Source organism: Corvus hawaiiensis, chromosome 6 (genome assembly GCF_020740725.1).
Source record: "Corvus hawaiiensis isolate bCorHaw1 chromosome 6, bCorHaw1.pri.cur, whole genome shotgun sequence".
Taxonomy (NCBI): domain Eukaryota; kingdom Metazoa; phylum Chordata; class Aves; order Passeriformes; family Corvidae; genus Corvus; species Corvus hawaiiensis.
In genome coordinates this window covers 37,674,060-37,697,415 of record NC_063218.1, presented here as the reverse complement: position 1 = coordinate 37,697,415, position 23,356 = coordinate 37,674,060, and the positions used below count along the sequence as shown (strand labels likewise).

The following is a 23,356-nucleotide window of genomic DNA, read 5'->3' as shown; positions in this document are numbered from 1 at the left end:
TTAGTTTTTCATCAAAGAAATTTCATTTCAAGGGATTGTTGTTCTGCCACACAGAAAATCCACCACATAAATACTATTTTGATACAAATTTTAATGTGACACATATTTCATTATTATCTTACACAACATTGTAATAATTTATATTGAATATATATAGCAATTGGTAAAGTAACTTGGTAACAAAACTAAAAATGAATTTTCTGCTTTGAAGTTTGTTTTGGGTTAAACAACTGGTAAATTCCAATCTTTTTGTCTGAAGAGCCATGTAAATAGGGTGGAGTCCAGAATGTCCTTAGGACGATGTGATTTCTGCAAGTATCACCAATAAGAATCAAACATCTTGACCTCACCAAACCATAGACAACCCAAGAAATACCACATGAAAATTTGAAGCTAGTGTGTGGTGGCTAATAATTCCGCTGCTTCCTCCGTGCCACTGCCAAGCGCAAGGCCTGAATAATCAACTTCTCATTATTCAGGACATTGTAATCAGTCAGTTTCACCAGTTTGTCAAAATTCTCTTCACTGAAACACACCTCCCTTGTCGTAAATGGGGAGAGGATGCTGGAGACATCAACTTTGCCTTCAGCCATCTCTTCAGGACTCCTTTCCACACCTAAGGGGACGAACCACAGGGAGATTCACCAATAAGGTTTTATTGCAGTATGTGGCTCCTATCAGTATTTACATAATTATAGGTAGAAAAGGAAGGAAGGAGAGGTATAATTTGCCAGAGGGAAGTAAAAGTTCTGTGCTAGTAGCACTGTATTCTTCAGCATCTGGATCAAGCCTTTGTCCAAATATGATTTTACACCATTTGACATTTAAATCACCCAAACAGCTTGAAGTTAGAACAACATTTGTAGCAGCAATGCTAGACCACTGCTGGGACAACATAGTTAGTCTTTGTTACTCAAACTAGAAAAGCACAAGCAAAAAGGAAACCAGATACTCTTGTACTAGATAAAATAATAACCATCTCACTGAAAGTTCAGGAGAAATTATTTCACTCAGACAGAGCATATTACTCAATTAAAACCAAAGATCTCAGGCCTCAGTCTGGGAGATCACTTTTAAATATGTGGAAAAAAACTTGGATGAATGGACTTAACACCAAAACCAGCAGAAGGTTTTTCCTCATCTTTGTTGGCAAGCAGGAGTGCACAAGTCCATGTCTGTAGAGTAAAACAGCTTGAGAACCTACCCATCATGGTGTACATATATTGAAATTTTTGCCTTCATACTATCTCTAGTAGCTCCTGTGAAATAAGTGCCTATATTAATCTCAAGTGCTTTAAGAAAAGATTCAGGAGTTCATATAGTTCAGACATGCTGACACAGACCAGTTATGTTTGTCAGTGATGAGACCCGTGCTGGCATTGGAAAGGTCAGAGATGACAGTGATACTTTATGAAATAGAAAGGATTCACTAGGAAAACAACTTTTTATTAAAATTGCTATCAAAGATGACTCACCAGGAGCTTTATATTTTTTGAAGGTGTCATTTACTAGGGGAAAAAAAAGCACTGTTGGAGCTTGTGGACTGTCAGCCTCTTCAAACACATAGCACTCCTTCAAGTTTTCCCTGTCTTCCTCACTTATCTCAATTTTGGGAAATGGAATTTCTTGCTCTGAGAAGTACTTCGCAATCTGATCCAGAGGCTGGATGAATGAAAAAAAAAATATATAAAATTCTTATAACAATCAAAACTGATCCAGAGACCTGGATATTTTAAACTCCAGCAGCTAACAGGAATATTCTAAGGTTTGAATCTTCCTCTGGCAAGACACTAAATTTCAGATGGAAACAATCATAACCACACCAGACATTGTAGCTTATCTTATTTTCCACATTGCTTTAGGCAAAACAAGAAAACAGTCACTTTCTCTGAACTTGAAAATGAATCCAAAAGCCACAGGTCTAATTTTATAATTCCATTGAAACCAGTTCAGAAGGGGAAGGCAAAGAAACTGCAAGAATGGAGAAGCAACACATCAGTCCAGATTATTCTGCATCCTTGTCTTGACTTCTTCATTATTTACCACTCTCCCAATCTTTCTGTCCTCTGCATAATTGGTGTTGCTTGATAATGACTCCCTATTAACAAATATACTTATCAACGTATCTTATGACCTCATAAAAAAACCCAAAAACCTTCAACAGCTATATTTACTATATACCTATGTTTAATTTTAGATTATTATCATTATATATGCAACACTAATTATATTCTTTTAATTATTAATCAATCTGGCATTAGTCACTACATTTCCCTAAGACTGGTATGAGGTATAAAGGCCAAGACACAGGTTTTCTCATTTAATCTGTTAAAATATTTTCAGGACTTTCCATTGCCTTTGTAATTTGTTCAGTACAAGGATAACACAAATCAGTAGCAGAGTTTCAGAACACTCTATCATTTTATAATATAATCCAGAATATAATCCATCAGTTTTTCAAAATTCTTGAATCCAGTGAAGACCATGATGATTTAAAAATGCCTATATCAATCATTTTCTTCTAATATCTTTCTTAGTTACTGAGAAATAAATCACCTAATGATCTAAATAATAAATTAGATAACAATAATCCAATTGTCCTTCCAGTACTGAAAAATTAGGTGTTTTACCTGATGAGTGCTAGAGACCAAAAGACCATGAAGGAAAAACATCTCAGATACCATGGCTTTTCTTACCAGTGTTTGGGACCCTCCACTGTAATTCAAATGCAGGATGACATCCACCTCCCTCTTTGATCTTAAAAGTGGAGGGTAGCTGGTATTAATGAAAAAGCCAGTATCAACAAGGGAGAGCTCATTGTCTGCTGTTTCCATCAGTTTATTTGGGAAGGAGTCTATCACTGTGTCTGAAACAAAATTATTTCTCATTACAACAAATAAAGCACAAGATTGATTTCTCCTCTGAAGGAAGGTAGAGAGTGAAGTATGGAGAATTTTGTCCCTTATTGTTCCTGTCTTCCTTTCACTCTAGTTGCACTTATTTACAGGAGTAAGTGACATGCTACTGCTTTTTTCTTCCCTTCTTCCTGGGCACTGCAGACTGCTTTAGCCCTAAAGGGGAGATCTCTCCTGCTTCCTTAGGCTGAGCTCACTTTATCCACAGGAACAAAACTCCCAGATCACCAGATACAATTTCACCCCTCAACAGCCCCCACCAAAATGGAAATGCTATTCAAATCTGGCTTTAATGTTTTCCATTTGTAAAGGAAGAAGTGGCATTTCAGAAGTCAATCTTGTCTCTTCCTCTTTGTTGGAAATCCTAAGTGAATTCCAAAACCCAAACCTCCTTAGAATATTACTGAAAAACAGGCTGTTTTACTGTGCCTTTCCAGGTAGAAAATCCTTCACTCTCCAGATACTTGTTATGCAGCTGGAAGCCTCTGATAAAATTAGGATACTGTGCAATTGTTGGGCGTCCTGTTAAGACATCTCGCAGAGTAGAGGAGAGGATGCTCGAGGGAGTGCATAGACACGTGTCTACCTCATAGGGATTCACAGACAGAAAGGGTTCTTCTGCTGCAAGATGGAAAGAAGAAATTTTATGTTTAGGATAGTTTTCTGAAATGATCAGTATTTTAAAAAATGGAGTATCACCATCCCCCACTCCAAAGGTAAACCAAACACAGTTATAAGCCCTTAAGGTCTATGCCACCAAATAAAATTCAGCATTAGACAGTGAATTAAATGACAGCTACCTGCAGGCAGCAGGCTGCCAGGCAGTAAGCACCACCTTCTACTCTAAGTTTTCTCAAATGATGCCCAACCTCTACAGTAACATGTGGTGGAGGGGAGAGACAAGTCCCAACACATACAGGAGGACAGCACTGGCCTTTCAACAGGACACTTTCAGAATGCATGTCAGTGCCACCCAGCAGCAACACCAGCTTAGTTAGGAGACCAGTCACTCCAGGCTCCCTGTGCAATTAACAGCAAGAGTAAGCTTTCTCCATGGGCAGCTCAGTGGAGAAAACAGCCTTCTGCAAGAGCCGTTTTCTCTACCCGTGTTATTACTGGCCAAGGAGGACCATATCCTAATTTAACAATCTTAAGATGTGTTCTTGATATAACATGACTTTTAAGATGTGTTCTTGATATAGCATGACTTTTATATGTCTTCTGGAGACTGGTTTTGTTGTCCGTCTGACCTTCAGAAGAAGGTACAGCTTTTCCAAAGCTTTTCCAAAGCAGCACAATTTAATTTTAAATCAGGCAGAAAAAAATTCTTAGCTGATATCTCTGCTTCACTTTCCTCATCTTTTACTTTCTCACTTTGACAGCATTTCTTTATGTATTAGACATCTTCACAGAACATAAGCAATATATACCAGTGGTGCAAAAAAATTAAAAATCTCACCAATATCTTTTACTCTGTCTCTGGTCCATCTGCACCAAAAATCTTCTGAATCAGCAGCCAAATTCCAGACATACATCACATCTATGGAAAATATACTACTCCACATGCCTGCAATGTGAAAGAGGAAGAGAAGCTGATTGATGGAGTAGCCTTGGAAGAATCTTAATTGATACATACCTTCAGTTCTTCCCATTGGATACTTCCTTTCTGTCTGTATGGATACCTTTGTGGGCATACTTAGTAGGTATGTCCTTGCTAATGTAAACTCACACCTGCTCAACCTGTCTGTCGGTGTCTTCCCAGTGCTGTCCACCACAGACCACATACTCGCCCATGCCAGCTGTCCTTCCAGTAGACCACCTTCCCCCCTAGGCAATAGTCACCTTGCATATAGCAGATCCGAGTCTCTGAGAGCTTCTTCACCATCCTTCCCATAAAGAACTGACTTCCGAAGTGTTCTGCGCGAATAGACGCTCCATATTTCAGGAGACCAACTTCATAAGGAGTGAACTCCAGCCACTCTATGGCAACAGCAGCCAGATCATGAAAAAGCAATACCATGTTAGCTAACACTAAACAGAAGAGATCCAGGAAGCAAACAATGAGAAAGACACTGGCTCATTCATAGCACGCCATTCACCAGCCATGGCTGTATCTGTACTGCCAGCAGTATCGATGACATGAGGTCCTTCCACACCATGGCAGGGCAGTCCCAGGCTGTGATACAGCAACCTCCAGCAAAAAAGCCCTGGTCTGAATGAAACCACAAGCATTCCCTCAATATAGTTAATCTTACCCCAAAGTATGTGTTGCTCATGCATAACTTGTTTCCTTTAGGGCTCTAGTGCCAGAAAGCTTAGCATTCACTTGGTGTCATGTACTTAGCTGCTCATGTTAAACAAATACTGTGAAAATTAATAGTAGAGGAAATAGTGATTTTCCTGACCCTGGACCCAAAAATTCAAAGTTTTTTCTTTAATTGTTTAAAATAAGACCATGTGGAATCATCATAAGAATTTGTTTCATTACAAGGTTTTTGTGACAGGATAAACTGTGACTTTGACAGGTTTTGTGGTATAATTACATTTCTACTTCTAGAAAAATGAAGAACTCAAATTCTAAACACTAGAGAAGTTCGGATTTTTTTTTGTTTGTTTGTTTCAGTCACTATTATCTGAAAACATAATGGTTTATTGGGGCATTACTTGCAATTAGAATGAAAAGACTATTTTATTATTAAAGCTGATTGTATCCATATCATTTTAGTTTAGACCATTGAAATTATAAATTTTTTAAGAAATCTAAATCATAACCATTACCTCTGAACGCCTGGGCACTATAATTGGACTTGAGGTTGATGGCCACATAGATGGGCAGTGGGTTCTGGCCATTATCCACTGCCTGCCGTTGGTCCGAGAGTCTGTGCTCGTCTTTCTGGTTTTGATTAAAAAGGGTTAATGGAATGAGAAAAACAACCTGCACTTCAAATAATATAATGTGAATTATCAGCTTTATCCATTCCCAGGTCACTGGATTGTTGAGAAATATCTGGGATATTCCAAACTTGGCAAGTATCCCAGAAGAAGCAGCTGCACCCTATATGAGTTCTCAGATTTTGAGATATGCAGAGAAGTTGATTGTAGATTCAGCAAGAAAAAAAAAACATTTCCAGGAAAGATGATGCAGCTAAGTGAACGGTAAAGTTCTTTCCTCGGCTGGGTCTTTGCAAAGAATTGATCATATTTTAAGGTATTTTGCATTTTCATGAATATATTCTATTGAACATGACAATTTAAAACTTCATTGTATAAACTTAAGCCAGAATGAAACTACTTAAGATACATTATTTTTAAAGTAATAAAATTTCTTAAAACTTTATACCGTATTTAGAAAATGGTCTTTCTTACTATGTGAGCCATCTCCATATGCAGTCTATACCTAGGTCACTTTATAAATATCTATCTTCATTTATGATAGAGAAGTAAATTATTTCAAATTTTTAAGTGCCTCTTCTAGTCAGAATATTTTATGCCCAAAGTGATTCATTTACAATTCAAAGTATTTTTTCTCAGGGTACTTCTTTCTTTAAGGAGGAAGAATACCTTTGACTGGTATGACATGGCTCCTTCAGTTCAAGGTCAACCTCTCTTCAAATCCAGATCAGTGTTTTAATAATGGGTCTGAATATATAATATTTAATCAACTGCTAAACTAATTATTTGCATTAGTAGTACTGAATGGCATGCCAGGATTTATTTTCTTCTCCACTGTAGCTATAGAAGCTCAGCAGTTATATGGAAGAAAGGAGTACCTTATCATGTAGCATGGATTCAATGACAAGACCCCAAAGGTCTATGAAAGAAGTATTATGTCCTTCTTTAGTCCTCTCCATCAGGTCATTATAATAGTACTTCAGACAATCCAAAGAAAAACAGCAGATCTTGGATTTGGTTACTTGCTTGCGAGCTTCCTTGATTGCGTCCTCCAGATATTTTTGTGACCAATTAGCATCTTCATATAAGTTTGCCATGGTCCTGAAGAAACATTAGAAGAAAATAATGAAAGAAGAGTAATGCTGTGGTTTGTTTTCAGAAAAGTTTTGTGCAACTTAATTCTTACGGGGTTCACAACTAAAAGGTAAACACACTTAAAATACGCTCATTTCAGGAGCAAACAAAACCTCCAAGCTTCGCTGGTTTGGATATGATAAAATGGGCTCAAAACTTATCTTGAAATTCAAGGGAGAGCAGAAAACAAGACCCAAGGCTATTAAATAACAAGGTTCCACAATTATTCATCAAATCAGTTTCTTGGAAGGTGGGGAGAAATCTAGGGAGCAGTCACTACTACTCTGCTCTAGTCCTGCGTTTGTTCCCATATGTCTGCTAATGGCTTGTGCCAACAAGAAAACTGCGCAGTTTTGGGCATGTCCTTTTATGACCATTCTTACTTGTCTTCTTGAAATCATAACACAGACAGATACACTCAGATCTCCACATAAAACAAAGAAGTTAAAAGAAAAACCTACCATTAAAATTTGGACTTACATAAAGTGACACACACCTCAGTGAAAAAAATTCTCCTCTTCCAAACAGGTGTAGAGGAGTGGAGGTACCTAGAACCTACTTGATTAAATACTTCAGTTATTTTAAGTATGACATCATCTGCTCTATGCCCTCCAAGGGAAGAGCGCACTTCACAACGAGCCACCATAGCTGCAGTCCCTCCAAGGTCAGTAACTTGATGTAATTTGTTGGACTTTCTGCGATAGTATTAATTCCACTAGCCCCAAATACATCTTTTACCAGAGGGAGATGCACTGTAAATCCAAAATGGAAGTGAGAATAACCAGAAAATGGCAGGCATAAATTCTTCTTCCCATCTTTCTTCAATTTCCAGTCTAAAGACAAATTCATTGCATTTAGTCTAAGGTATAATTGATAAAATATGAAAAGGCAATAGAGCATTTAGATGAAAATATCAGGCATAGACTGAGTCAGGGGGGTGGCAAAAGCAGTTAATGAATGTGGTGATTGATCTCTTAATCCATATGTTTTGTTTCTTTGCTCCAGGTGGACAGAGAGGAGATTGTGGGGAGAATGGAAATGCTTTTTCTTTGCTAAGTGCCATATAAGCTAACGGTATTATACAGAGCCAGCAATATTGAGCAGAGAACACATAAACCTCATTTGGGTCATTCTCACCATGTGGTACCCGATAAACCTCCAATGTAGGAAATGCAGTCTAACAGGTTGAGTTTCTGGAGGCCCAGCAGGCTGCCATACATCGCTGTGAGTGATCTCGTTCCTCCCCCAGTTGTCGTAATGGCCACCACTGGCACCTGTTCAACACAGCAAGGCAGAAGGAGCAAAAGCTGTGCACGTATTAGACACAAACAACCCTTACTGCAGAAATCAGATAACAGGTTGCAGGCATTGATACAAGCAGGGATGCTACTTGGCATGAAAAGGATGTGATTGTTGGAAAAAGCTTGTTTGCCGCTGCCTAATTGATGCGAGAGAGAAGGCTTATGTCTTACCCACTCAGATGGGGTGGGAAGCTGCTTACTTAACATATAACTGGAAATCAGCCTCACCACTCTGGAATTTTTCTCAAAGTGTATTATTAGAAGCTGTCATAGAAAATACAGGATTTACCACACCGGAGCAGATTATGGATCCATGATTCTGCCTCTAACAATGACCAGTGTCACAGAGGAACACACATTGCCCTGTAATCAGCCAGACCACACAATAGCCAAAGCCTTCCTGGCCCCAGGCCATTAATTACTTTATGTCCTGAAGCACAGTCATTGGTAGGGTTTCCCCCTCCACGGTCCAAGTGTAATTGAAGAGACAGACTATTTGTCTCCTAATCTTTTCCTGATCTAGTACACCCTTTGCTTCCGATGGCATCCAGAGTGTGGATGCTTACACGCCCCATGGAAAAGGTCTATTTATACCTTTAAAGTATTTGCTTCCAATTTCATAAAGGAATCTGTGTTCTAAAGTCAATGAATAGAGCATGAAGAAAATAATTCTCCTGCTCTACGAAAAAACAAAAGCACAGAAAACCCAGAAAACAGATGTTGTTCCTACCCTAAACTCTTTAAGATCTTAAATCTAAGAAATTTTATAAAATAATAATGAGGAAAATCTCATAATCTTAACTAAAATCAGAATAAACTCAAAAATTTATATTCTGGGGTTTACATTTTCTAATCTATTTTAAGTTAAAACTCTAATGATTTTTTTTCAGTTCAAATGTAAGTCAGCTAACAAGGTAGAGGGGATATTTTCCCATAAATCTGAAGTTGAACACATGAACAAGAGAGCCAGAGTAATTAGATGTTTTTAGAAAATAGTTTTCCATGTGTGAGGAGAATCTTAGCCGTGTAAAAATGTTTGTTCCAGCTTTCTTGAAAACTCTGTTTCCCATATTATTCTCTGCTCTGAACCCAAACTAATATTTTTGAATAATATTTTCCACAGAACTCCTTTTTGTTAACTGTCAGCTAAAGAGTGGTATTGTTATTGGTATGTTTGTACTTTTCTGATGGTCAGCAACCCAGTCAGGCATCAGCAGCTGCAAAACTTAGTTACAGAGGCAGGAACAGGATCTAGAGTGATACAGCTAAACTTAAAATCAGCTATTTCATCTACAACTCAGTGATGCTGTAAGAACCACTCTTCTTTGCCAGCTTGATGGTTTTATTCTATCCCTCATTTTTCCCAACAATACACCTTTTTTGCTGCAGAAACCCCTCCAAGAATTTTTATTCAGATGTCTGTGTGAAAACATTTGTTTCTTCCTCTCAAAACCCTTTACACGTGTGCCATGGCCACCATGTCTCTGTCACTGAGTTAAGGCCCTCTGTTTCTCAGGAAGCATCCCCCAGCTGTTCCATGTCTGCCCACTATAAATTTTCCTCCTATGAGCAATACCAAGAATAAACAGGAATGGACAGTTTGAGGAGCTGTTGAGAAGTTTTTGGGTCTGTAAAGACATTATCCTGCCTCCCCTGCTCTGCCACATTAACAGGCCCCTGCTTCTCTTCCTCATCTCTTGCCCTAGGTGACCAGGCCTGGCCCACACCAGAAGGATTAATTAAACTGGGATTTTATTTGCTTGAATTTGTGAGCCAGGCCTTGATATCCTGAGAGTAGTTGCTACCAGGGACTGTATTGGCTTGCCTCATGTTCTTTCAGATCCTCCTCCAAATTAAGAATCTTTTTCAGAGCAGCAGCAACATATTTCTTCCTTTTCCGCAGGAAGGCCTGCTCTTCCACGCACAGGCTAAACCCCAAACGTACATCCAGGTCTCCTGAGCTGGAATAGACAATGGGACAAATCAATGCACACATCAATTACAGCTGATTTCAAGATCTGTAGGACAGGTAATCAAAAAACAAATAATCTGTAAAACAAGTTATTTCCAAGTCTGCATATTGATAAAGGAAGGAAGAAAAACAAACATTTCTACTGCCAGCAAGAAATAGCAGTGAGGATGAAGAGGAGTTTCCAAGGTACTTTAGATTTCTTGTGAACATGGAGACAAAGACAAGACACACAAGTCAGGGAAAGAGCACCAAAAGGAGTAATTTCAGAAGTACTTTTTTCTGTATCCATTCCTGTTTATCACTATGACATCCTGGAAAATTCAAGTGATGACATCATCACTTGTTCTCAGGTTTTGACAATCCACTAGCAGCATTTAAAGTGAGAGTTCTAATGAGTTATGTGATGCAGCTTGAACTTCAAATCAAGCATCATGCCCTGGTCACCCTCTGTCTTGGGAAATCCAGCCTTTCACCTGTGTCCTGACCAGATTCCTAGATAAGCATTTGCAAGCTTCATCCTGCAAATACACAAGAACATTCATCACTTCTTTTTTTCACATGTGCAGACACATGTAATTTTTTCCCTTGAGAAGTGTGAAGCACAAGCAAAAAAATTCAGGAAAAAGGTGCAAACCCAGTCAAATGGCAGCTAATGTTATGTGCCTTCAGCAACATAAATACCCTTATCAGTGAGAAGAACACTAAATATCGATCAAATCTTCTGGGTCATATCACCCTCTGGTGGCTGCAAACTCTGTCCTGAAAATAATTTTCACCAGTATTTCACAAATATTAATGTTTCAAGGATTAATGCTACTAACCTCTGTTCCCCAGCAATTTTGATTTATCAGTGTCATTTTGAAAACAGAATAAGGTCAAATGATTTACGTTACAAAAACCAAACAACTCTTTTAGCAGTAGATTAAAATTTTTCTTGCTTTCTTTCTATATCTCTGTGTGTTAAATTTACATGTCAATATATTTTGTTATGGGCTGAGGTTGTACAGGTAGCTCTCTCCATTTACACAAAGCTCTCCCATGCTGTGAAAATCCACCTTGCTTCCCTTCTGTATATCACCCAATAGTGGGGGTGCTGTGAAACATAGGAAGTTTTCAGCTGTACCATAAAACCTCATTGTCTTCAACTTTACCTGTCACTGGTGCAATTCTGTCTCTGCAAGGGGGTTGGCAGAGGTGCAGCTAGTCAGGTCTCAGCCCCCATTCTGCTCAGTGAAGCAGAAGGGGCAGAAGCCAGGCTACCCTATGTTTGTTTTGGTGATTTTGCAAAGTTAAAGACCGATAGAATTTATTTCAGTCATTGTGCAGATCTGACTATTGGCATAAATGGGAAATAAAATTAGTAAGTGAATAGTACAGTTTTATTCGTGTGTGAGAACAAGAGGCACAGAGCAGGCTCATTTATTCTGAATGGAGGCTCACGAGCTCCTACTGAACTGCACGGTCCTGTAACTGCAGCTGACTTGCACTTACCTCATGCACCACGTGAGCACAACACAAAGCACTCACACGGTCTGTGTTCATCTCTCCACCTATCACAGAAAAAGCCTACAGAACTAGTTTACAGTAGTCCTGGATGATAGGACAAAAAGAGGCTATCTTACCATTTTCTTGCTGTCAAGCACAAGTGAAATGAATTATCCTAGAAAATGAGAAAGGTAAAGCTAATTACCACCAAATTTTAAAACATTTCTTTCCTTCAAGCTCAGGCAATGCTCAGACTAAGAGAGGTGGTTCTCAAATAATAAATCATATGGCTAAGGACATTATTTTTATACAATTAACCGAAGCGTCACTCCCTGCCCTGGAATCAAATTTTCTCTTCTCTAATAAGCCTGTGTGTTTGGGGCAGAGAGCATGCCACAAGCTTGCATTCTTACACCAGTTCCCAGTGTGCACACTTAGAAGGGGAACAAGAATGAGAGAAGTTACCTTGTTAAAATAAAATTTTAAAAAATACACACAAAAGAACCCCCAATATCAATACTTAGACAAACTAAAATCTGAACTAAGCTCATAATCTGGATTGGCCTTTTTTCAGTTGTTAGCCATTCCAGTATTACACCAATATTTAAAAAAAAAAAAAAAAAAAAAGTTATTTTGAATGCATGTGCATATAACAGTCATTTTTTGTTCCTTGAATCCACTTAATCCTGACTGTGGGATGCAGGTTTGCAACGATTTTTGTATTATTGAAGTAATTGTTAACACCTTCTTCCTTAAAAGTGAATATGACAACCTTAAATTTTTTTAACATTTCTAATAAATAGCTGTACAATTTTATACAGTGGTTTTGTTTACTTGGTAACTTCATTTCCAGCGGGACAATATTAAGCACATATTAAAAATACTCACCTCTTCTAGTATTATTTCCTTCTGCAAAGGGAGTGAATTCAGAGGGAAGGAAAGGACCCCAGATTTCTCTGTTTCATTTCCATCAGCCAGCTGAAGAAATGTAAAAAGCATTGGGTATTAACACATGAAAGGTTTATCATCTCTAGAACTTCTCCACTAAGAAGGCTAGTTCAGTTTACTGGTTCTATTAACTTCTTGTTCTAATTTTGAATAATAACAGACAGAAGGAGAACTTACCTCTTCTGGCAATAGGATATCCAGTCTTGTCTGGTCATTTATAATGCAGTGAAATATGATTATATGAAGGCTGGGGCCAGAGTCCAGCAAAATCTTCTGGCTTCCTTCATGGGATCCTTTCACTGTAAATGTGAGCTCAGGGTCTAAACAGAGAGGCAAGGAACAAGCAGAATTTTAACTATTACAAGCAAACACACGTATCTAATAAAAAAAACCCAATCCACCTCTATTCTGCACACTTTTTTGTTGAATTTTCCTTATACCACAATGACCAAGTAGACTTCAGGTAGCCAAAACAGACTGAAAACTGATATAAAATATCTTGGTGAATCTGTGTAAATAATCAATATACAGAATTCACAGATTTTTAAAATACTGTACCTTGCTATTTATTAGATGCTGTCCATTAGTAAATTAAACCAAGATTTAGATTTAAAGGATTGTCAGTTTAAAGGCATTTATTTGATGGCAGTCTGTTCTGGTTCATAGTATACATTTTGTAATATTAAGATCAATAATCAAATAATTCTATAAACCCAAAACTCAAGCAGACTACTTGGCATGTGTCCTCATGTCACCAAAACTGAAACAACCTGAAGGCTGTGTTCTTGTACAGAAAAGCCTTTATGTTTACAGACAGATCATATGCTGTTCTATTGCAAGATCAGGGCCAAAAAACATATAATGTTAGGTCACTAACCTTTCCTCTCCATGTTACATCTCAGTCTGAAACTTCCTATAATGCAACTCAGTCATTGCTACCATTTTCCTCATACAAGTCAATTTTCCATCCATGAATTAACCCAGAACAGTCATGAGTTTTTGAGATTTTCCCCAGGAGCAGCTTTACACAAGCTACTGTTCATTTGAATCAACTTAAAAACTAGTGAAGAATCCTGCTGTATTTGTTAGAGCTACATTTTATAGACAAAGTACTGTTCTGGTGATCCTATGGTAGCAGAGTACTTTCCTGCAACTTGCAGAGACCTCTGTGATACAACTTTACATTTAAACTTAGGTGTATTACTTTTGCTAAAGAAGCAAAAGAAAGAGCCTCCTTCAGAACCCTAAATGCGCAGAAACTGTACATGCTCAAGCCCAAATCAAACATATGGGATAAGATTTCTACATATGAGTTATAAGATAATTTTTAAAGATCCCACTTAGTTAGAAAAATTTGTTTTGAACAAGTGATAAACAAAGAGAACCAACGTAATTTTTCCAAGTTTCTCATTCTAATATGCATGGCTCTATTTTTGCATCAGTTTAAGATTTGCCTCATAACTAAATACTTGACGAACTTGAATTTTGACAGATACAATCTTTCTGCAAGGTGGGGCATGGCAAAACTAAGTATTATGTGACACAGAGCAACATGCACAATGGATTATTAATTTTTTTCCATGTCTGTTATAATGACTGAATCACAACACAAGAACAATAGGCTAATGAAGCAATAACCTCACTTGTGGATTGCTGCTTCAGCTTCCCTGTATCCACTCTAACCTCCAAACAGGAAACCTCACGTGCCTGCAGGAAGAGAGGATAAATGATGATTGAGAGAAGTGTAGATGTCATTGCAAGTGACTCATACTGTTCCCAACCAACCCCTCTGGCTGATCAATGAGCAAGACAATTATTATCCATGTCTTCAGATAACATGAGGGCAATAATGATACGGTGTTTCTTTCCAAAACTGAAATAAAGAGGAACAACTCATGAGCTGCTTGAACTTGGAGAGACACTTAAGCAAAGAAGATGAGCTGTGTTCAAATTAATGAGTGTTTTAAGATATGAGACTGTTTTTATGAGCATTGTAACACTTTCTTCATTAACTCCTGATAGTGCTGAGCCTATGGGTTTATAGAAGAAAGTAGGTGACAGTACTGGCTTTGGGACACAGCTCAAAGTTTCCAGAGTTAGAAACATGAACACTTGTTATTCAGACACAAGAAATATCGTAATGAATGTATTTTACCACTAGTACTCCATTTGTAATAATGCCATCAGGATAATCCAGACTAGAAAAAAAAAAAAAAAAAAAGGAAGATAATGTCATGGGTGGGAAAACTCAGACAAATATTTAAGTCTATGGTTAACACATTAGTTTTTCCCCCCCCATCACCTTTGACATCTCTGACTTTAACATTCTCACTCAAAAATACTTCAAAGCATAGGATTAGGTGATGAGCTGAGTTGCAATTTTTTCCATCCACTCATGATAAACATGAAGCTGGAATTTCTACTCCTGTTGTCTTAAACATTTGCTTTAGTAAACCATGCAATGAGTGACATACTGAGTTTGAGAACAGCTGCAGCTGTTAAATCCATCTTGATTCTTTTAAGCATTACAGAGTTTTATCCAACTTTTTGTACTTCAAAAACTAATACAACTGCCTAGCTTTCCACAACTTATAAAAAAATTACCATCATGGCAGAAGAAATTGTACTTACCTCTATTAAATGATCTGCAAATCACACGAGATTGTAACAGATCACTGTATGTATAGATGTGTTTCCACATCTAAGGGCAGGGGTGAATTCATATACTGCAGCCAACAATGTTTATATTCTAAACTATTTTTCCATTGGAAAAATCAAGCACTGTCTCATTAAGGATATCTTATAATTTACCATTTCATTAAATTAAAAGATGTAAATTCATATAGTCTCAAGAACTCAGATTACTCCAAAGCGAATACATATATATGTAACTTCACAAGGATTGAGCACTGACTCCCCAGCCTGCTGCAGAGAGTATGAGCTATTTATTCAAACTTTACAAGTCATGGATTACACATTTTGAGGTCTCATTTAGTTCTGTACTTGATGTATGTATTTCATCTCAGCTGAAACCAGACATTACAATTCCTTCAAAATTAAATAAATGACATTGTTTTTATCCACTTAAAGTGAAAATTTATCACAACAATTAGATTTCAGCATAAACATACATGATAGTATTCACTCAAAATTGCAAAGCTCATAAACAGTTCAAAGTTTTGTTTATAAGTCAGTATTTTCCTTTAAGAGAAAAATATGAACTGGCTAAATACAGTGCAGAACATTCAGGAAAAACTTTCCACTATAAGAAAACATCAACAACAAAACTCAAGCAAACACCTCTCGTCAAAAAAACCCAGTTATACACTCAAAAATTTTGTAAGATTTTATTTTGGAAATGTATTTTAAAAGAGTTCAAAGAACATTGGTCAGGAATTGGTAAAAATATACTCAATGTTTCCACCTGCACACAGGTAAAGGGTGTAAGTGCCACTCAAGTTTTGTTTCAAACATAAATTTTTGTACTTAATTATATTTTGTGTCAAATAGTTGTAACATTACAGGACATACGGTGTCACCATCCCCAAATACTTCATTAAAAAATTAAGGAAAGCAAGAAATAGCATGATAGATATTAAAAGACCTCAGCCTGCATAGCCTGATGGAATGAAAGTGCAAAGACAGGTAAAGATATCTCTTCAGGGAGGTAAACATCCAGTAAAGTGTAGTATTATTTGAGGTACTGGTATCAGCAAAGTATAAAGTTAGGCTCAAAGTTAGGAGGTTCAAGGCATGACCTTCAAACAGGGTGGGAGAACTGCACTGTTGTACAGAACAGAGCAGAGCTTGGAAGGCTCGTGGGAAGACCCAGGACACCTCAGTCATTAAGGACCAATGGCTGAGATGTCTCTATTGGGTTGTCACCTCTGCTGCCACCGCTGTAAGGAAGCCCAGCTGCTGCCACTCGTTTGTTACTGCCCATGCTGCTCTTTTAACTTTTATATCCCAAATTCTAAGGCTTCTGCTAGTCACAGCAAAAGACAGATGCTTTATTTTTTAACTTTTTTTCAACCTGGTGATCCATACCCTTGTTTTAAGAAGAGCAAGGGCACTCATCTTTCTCTGAATTTTAGGAAATCAGCCATGGCTAGAAACATAGCTGAGCTGGGTGCAGAAGAGCTCAGGTTGTCAAGGACCTTTGAATATTTTGCCTATGTTTGGAGCACTGAATAACTTCCACTTGTTGGGATTAGCGGACAATTTCTCTAACAACCAACCTGCTATTAGACAGCCCTCATTACACAGACTAATGCTCCCATTCTCTTCTCCATTACAGTTTGTGATTTGTGGCCTTTTTTTACTGCAGACCTCAGTTTCACTAAGAATTGGGAGCATATTATGGCCTGCAGCAGGGAAAGACAGAAACACAGACTCTGGGCATCCATCCTCACTAAAAGTATGTTGAAGGAGTGCCTAAGGCTGCAGTGGACTCTATGAGCCCAAGGATCATTTCCCAACACCAACATCAAACTGCGGCCTTCTTTTTGGATTATGCTTGACTTAAAATGAAATGGGCATTTTTGTACAGGAACTTACAGCCACACAGGTTCTTATATTGCAGTTCTCATTTAGAATAGGCAACTGTGCTCCATTTCACCAGAGAATCTGTATTTTTTGATACCTATTTTGATACCTATACGAAATTTGAATTCTTTCATGTCAGATCCAGCTTTCCCTTCCTTTGGTAGCTTCCATAATAATGCAGGCTACTGTTCTGAGCTTTCTGACAACCCAAGAGAAGCATGGGGGATGGTATTGTTTCAGTAAAGAAAGCTGTATTCACCTCAAAGGTAATTTCTTGACTGAAAACTTTTGCCTTCAGTGCTCCTCCACACAGAAATACAAACAGTACATTTGGCCCCCAATGGATGGAGACTCAGCCTGAGGGTTTCTCAGCAGTGTCTAAACCAAATGGCTAGCATGGTCTGCTGGATCCCCTTCACATGAGGGGTATTTCTCAAAAAAACACAGCAGAACTACAGAAAGGAAAAAAAATACTTTTATTTTCTAAAAATCCTGCTTTTGCCATATTTCAATAATTAATATTTAACTTTTATACAGCTTTTTGTACACCTATTTACATTTATTTGTGTTAATTGGGCTTTGTTTTAAACATAGTCTTTCACATTTGGAAAAAAAGGGAGAGGGAGCAGAGATGAAAGGTTTTGTAAGAGTGGTCCTTCATTCTTCTAAGAGTTGTTAGAGATGCACTTCCTCGGCTTGAGACATCTGAAAGATAAAAGAGGCCAGAAAGAAAATCAGCAGGTACAGCAAATATGCTGGGGCTCTCAGACCTTTCCTTGGAAACTTAAATTACCTTGCAATTCACCAGAAGCCTCTTTGTGGCCCTGCAGTGTCAGGTGTGGGCTTCAGTAGAAATCGGAGGGGAGAGGGATGTTGAGAGAGCGCAGCCACCGAGTCCAGCGGGACCCCGTCCCTGTAGCAACACGGATGGGCTCGTTCTGATGCTGGACTCTGCCAGTGGAGACACAGGGGAGAAAGCCCAGGTTACCACTGATAATCACCAGAAAATAACACAGAAAGCACTAAAGCACATGAATCAGCAACCTGTGTACAACGGCCTTACCTTTTCTGTCACTGCTGCCCAAGTGCAGCAGCTCTCACGCCAGCTGGGCTCATGTTATGGGCCCAGAAAACATTGGGCAGGCATTTGCAATCCCTTGACTCGGTTGGTGGTGAAAAGGCACTTGGAGGAAGGAGCATGCCTTCCTCTCTGTGTCGTTAGGATCAAACATCTGGACCTCAGTGCCTGCCACTCTGCAGCACAGAGGCGAGCATTTGCTGGTACTGCAGCAGTGGCGTAAGGGTGAGGCAAAACTACAGAGGGATTCATCTTGCAGTTGTGGAAACCCACTACCAAAATGAAGCTTTTCTTTCATTTTAAATAAAATATAATGGGAATGGACGCAGGAAAAAATTTTGTACAGCCCTCCAATGTATCATGAGGTAGTTTTTATAACGTTCTTTTTGGTAAAAGTAACACAAAACACAACCTTTGCAGTGAGGTTACAGGCAAACAAAAATAGGAGTGGCAAAGCCACTATTATAGGTGCACCCCAGGAAACATTCTTGGCCTGGGGTTACACTTCATGTGTGATATTATTCATCTGAAATGCTGGAAAGAAAGAACAAGCTGAAGTAGTAAATTTTGCAATTAGTAAAATCTAGAATGAAGATGAGGAAGAAATTTTAAATTACAGATAAATAGTATCAGGAAAAATTGCTCGTGAGATTAATTATTAATTTCAGAAATAAACTGCCATATTACACATCCCACCCTCCCCCCCCCCCCAAAATACTTTCTTATTGTTCCCATCACAATACAGGATTTCTAGAAACTATCCCACATGCTGTACTCCTTGTTATCAGAGGGCTCTCTCCCTCTGCCAATTATCTCTAACCTCTGTCAACACTTCTCCCATCCACCAATGACAAAAAAAACTTGCCCAAACCTGCTGAGCTTGTTCAACATGGAGAGGTTGGTTTGGGTCCATAGCTTTCTGGTGATCCATCTCAACTATTTCACCTCAGTTGTTCAGACCCTTCCAGGGCTCTCTAGTTTATCTATGCAATCCATTGTCTACAATTTTAATGGACAAATCCTTTCATTACTTACTCCTGACATCACACGTTCCAAACTGAGCGAAAAGAACACCCTTTCAATATCCTACCCATATCACAATATTTAATCAATTCAGATGTGCTCAGACCATTATTCCAGACTCAGCTGATGGGCAGAACAGCATTGATCACCCCACAAATGCAAGAAGTATGAATGAGGGATAGTAGGAGAAAGGTCTATCTGCCTTCTGACAGGAAGCCCATTTTCTCAGTCCTACTGTGACCTTACAGGGACATTCCCTCACTTCTAATACAGCAACTTCCTGCCTTTGCATGTGGAGTTCTTCAGGCCACAACTATTACATTGGTCACTCAGGAATCATACTACAAATGAAAAAAAGTAGATCAGACACCTTCTTGCTGGAGCAACTGAGCCATGACTGTCATGCTTTTTAAAACATCTTCCTTGATACTGCAAAGGATCCTTTTTATTGGTACAGTTCCAACCATCATCTTCCAACCAGTAGAATTCCTACTCAGGCATCACTTGAAAAAATTGTCCCATTTCTGACTATATTGAATACAACTCCAGGAAAAGGCACTTGGGTGCAAGGTCAGACCGAAGAGTTTGGTGCAGATCTGATGGCACACATGCTCCAAGACAAGTTCCAGCCACCATTCCCGTATGCAAACCCATTTGTGCACAACATCCAAGCCAGACAACCTCCCTCGATCTCCCCCATCAAAAGATAGGATTATCAAGATTTTATGTACCAACTCCATAAGCCATCCTGTAACCTGCAAAGGAAGGAGGACCCTAGAAAGGATATTTGGGATGCCTACTAGAGCTTGCCCATTGCCATTACTGATGTTGTGACACTCCTGAGGTGTGACAGGCACCATTTGCCTTCATGCTTCTGGGCGTTTTGCCAGTTCTGGTGCACAGTAAACAACAAACAATCCACCCTGATGACTCTCCATAAGAGATTCGGAGACTCTTTTGGCTCTGATAGCTGTTTTGTGTGTGAACACTGTGATAGCTTTCCTTCTCCATTCTTAACACTGAGCTACTGTCCTTTCACTAGCAAGTTCTTATTTCCGCTGCTGTCAGGAATTCAAGGTGTCCACCCACATATTATCCTGCTAGGCCTCCTGAAGTGCCCCAAATGCCTTCAGAAGGTTCCAGCAGTATCATCTAAGAGCAGTACCTTCTCTAAGGTTAACGATACATTCAGTCCAATAACATGGATTGAACTAGTAACAGAAATCCTTTCAAGTGTCTTCCTCAGAGTCATGAACCGTATTTTGGAGACAGACTAGAATACCCGTGGGTCCTGCAACAGATTCCCTTTCCAGTTCAGGTGGCAGTTTCCCAGACTCACAGCATGAATTACCTGAAACAAACACATCCTCTAAACAGTAAAACTCCACCAACATCTTTCAAGCCTATCAAATGAAGCTACTGCTGGCTCCTCCAGCTTTCCTGGTTCCTCAGTCCTCAGACTCCCACAGTGGTCTTCGGACCTTACTTTATGCAGAATATTTGGTTCCTTTCTCTACCACAGCTCCCCATGTGTAGCCAGATGAATTGAATAGATCAGCTTATGGAAGTGTGTTTTATAATGTCATGGGTTTGAAAAACCAGATTCCCCAAGAAGGGGGTAATTAAGGCACTTGGGCTTGGCATTCCTCCTAAGGGTCAAAAATTCCTGAATATTGTCATTGTCCTCATACTTCCTTGTGTATCTCATTGATTCAATGAGAAAAAAGAGAACAGGAAGAAGTCAGCACCCAAGAGGCAGAATTCAAACAGGGGGGAAAAAAAATCACATTTCATATATTTGAAATCTAAAAAGATGCATTCCAAAATTCCATTTTGCTACACTTGAATGATAACATATAGCTACTGCTTTTAGAGACTGCAGGTTTAAGAAGCACTATCATACATGAACCAGCTTTTCAGACTATTTTTATACTGAATATAACACTTTATTAAGAATTTAGGACTCTACTCACGTGTTCTGCAATGTGAACTCCACTTCCAGCTCCTCACGTGCCTGAAGAGAGGAGAACAAAAAAGAAAGATTGATTACTTATTTTTCTTCACAGCTTACATATAATGTTTTAAATATGCATTTAGAACAGAACTTAGGAAAATTCCCAGAATGTAAGAAAACCATAATGTCAGCTGCAGATATTGAATTTTAATATATTGAAAAAGCAGTTGCTAAAACTAGTTTTTTGAAATCTAAATGCTTTATAAGCATGTCTGCATGCTTAAGAACTGCTATTCTCCTAAAACAGACATTTGTACAGATTTTAATTCCCAACACAAAAAGAATTAGCCTCTTTAATACCATTACAATTAACAGGGGCTGAAAATTCAGAATTTACACCAAGAGCCAACAAACATCCCAGAAATATTCAGAATTAAGACTCTGGATAACTAGTTCTAGCTGGTTCCATCCTAGATTTTTAGCATGGATATTTGTTCCCAACAAAAGCTAGTATAAAGCAAGCATTGAAGTCTTTCTTAGAACAGTAGCAAAATACAGTTTAAGTAGATGTTTCCTGTAATGAAACACTGTAGAAGGATCTATTGAGATGGAAGGAGAGAATTTACTTTTGTTCTCACCAATTCCATTGCTCACCTGTGGATTCAGCTGAAACTTGACGCGGACAGTACGTCCTACAGTGAGTTTATCTATGTCAAAGAGAACTGTGCAGAGTTCATCATCCCTGGTGACCGTGTCTTCATCACAGACCTTCAGCTCCAGCACATTCTGCACAAAGAGGTTAAGAATATAATGGAGTTATTACTATATCCAAGAGCTCTATAAGGCAGGAAAATCTCAAGACCAGGATTTCTTTCCTTGCTCCTCCAGTTTTATGGGAAGGAGGGAAAAGGAGAAAGGGGAAGAGAAAAGGGAAAGAGATTTGGGATTATTAAATGTCACATTACTGTTAACTCTATATACAAAAAAGAAGCAGGCAGACAAGACAAGCAGGTCATGCAAAACATTCATGCATTTGTGATAAATAACTGCATCAAGTGCTTCTACATTTATTTTACAGCCTTTGGTTCTAAGTGTATAAAACAGTCACAGATACATAAAGATGGTTTAAAGGATTCTCACAATATGTAGAACTGAGTGATTTTGCTATTCTTTTTATGTGATTTTTTCTTGGGTTTCACTTGTATATGTCAAGACTGGGAATAGGATAGTAAGGCTGTATTCTGAAGGGCATTTAATTCCTTCTTATTGCAGTATAGTAGATGTTTAAGTAGCAAATAACAGAAATAGAACAACTAATGAGGATGTAAGCAACAGGGCTTTTTCCTGAGGAATCTTTAACACCTTCAGTGTTTGAAACTGGCTGTATATGTATTGGTTTACTGTGGTTCTGTGTAATCTAATGACGACCTGCAGACACCAAATGGTGAAAACAATTGATGTTTGTTACCTTGACACGGCGGTCGATCTTGTAGCAGAAAGCTTCATTCCAAACGGGGTTTTTGCTGTTCCTGATGGTCCTGGTCCGAACCTTCTCAGCTGAGGCAGCAGGCAGCCACAGTGTCACATAACAATCTGAAAGGGTGACTGTGCAGGGAGAAGATGAGTGCAGTTAAAACATATCCGGAGAATTACTGCACAGTGCCCATTTAACCCTAATAAGACAAAGACAGCACAGCTGGAGCTTTCTTCCTAAAATACACAGGATTAGGAGTAAATAATACAATGAAGCACTTACGGGGAAACAGACATCCTCACGCATTTGCCATGCCCATTTCCACCTTTTCACTCTTAGTCAGACATACTTTTTATTTTATGTTGCTTTAGGTTTGAAATGGCACTGTCCTCCACATACAGTACATGCTGCATTTAGCTTTATCTTCATGATTATCCAAGTGGCTGGGACAGGCAACACACCTCACATCCTTCAATCTGGGCTATAGAGAGACTTGTCTTCTATAATTTCTTCCTCAGATTTGGTGTCTTAACTTAAAGAAAGCCTTTAATAAGTGCTGGCTTAAGTGAAGAACAACAGATTTTTTTGACAAAAGGTGTTCTCCCATCAAAGCTGAAAAGTTTGATTTCCTTATC

General features: G+C 38.6%; 1 protein-coding gene across 1 annotated transcript in view; it reads right to left on the bottom strand.

Moving 5' to 3' along the window:
- The window catches only part of LOC125327550 (cytosolic phospholipase A2 epsilon-like), a 37,893-nt gene continuing 14,537 nt past the window's right edge, over nt 1-23,356 (bottom strand). The window contains exons 4-21 of the mRNA XM_048307151.1: nt 22,716-22,852; nt 21,902-22,033; nt 21,267-21,307; nt 14,803-14,845; nt 14,291-14,354; nt 12,825-12,967; nt 12,588-12,677; nt 11,837-11,874; nt 10,068-10,203; nt 8,079-8,215; nt 6,686-6,908; nt 5,694-5,808; nt 4,758-4,895; nt 4,375-4,482; nt 3,345-3,536; nt 2,697-2,866; nt 1,476-1,662; nt 1-616 (exon numbers count right to left, since the gene is read on the bottom strand). Of these exons, the coding sequence (XP_048163108.1) occupies nt 408-616; nt 1,476-1,662; nt 2,697-2,866; nt 3,345-3,536; nt 4,375-4,482; nt 4,758-4,895; nt 5,694-5,808; nt 6,686-6,908; nt 8,079-8,215; nt 10,068-10,203; nt 11,837-11,874; nt 12,588-12,677; nt 12,825-12,967; nt 14,291-14,354; nt 14,803-14,845; nt 21,267-21,307; nt 21,902-22,033; nt 22,716-22,852 (2,303 nt within the window). The 3' untranslated portion in view covers nt 1-407. The remainder of the gene's footprint in view (nt 617-1,475; nt 1,663-2,696; nt 2,867-3,344; nt 3,537-4,374; nt 4,483-4,757; nt 4,896-5,693; nt 5,809-6,685; nt 6,909-8,078; nt 8,216-10,067; nt 10,204-11,836; nt 11,875-12,587; nt 12,678-12,824; nt 12,968-14,290; nt 14,355-14,802; nt 14,846-21,266; nt 21,308-21,901; nt 22,034-22,715; nt 22,853-23,356) is intronic.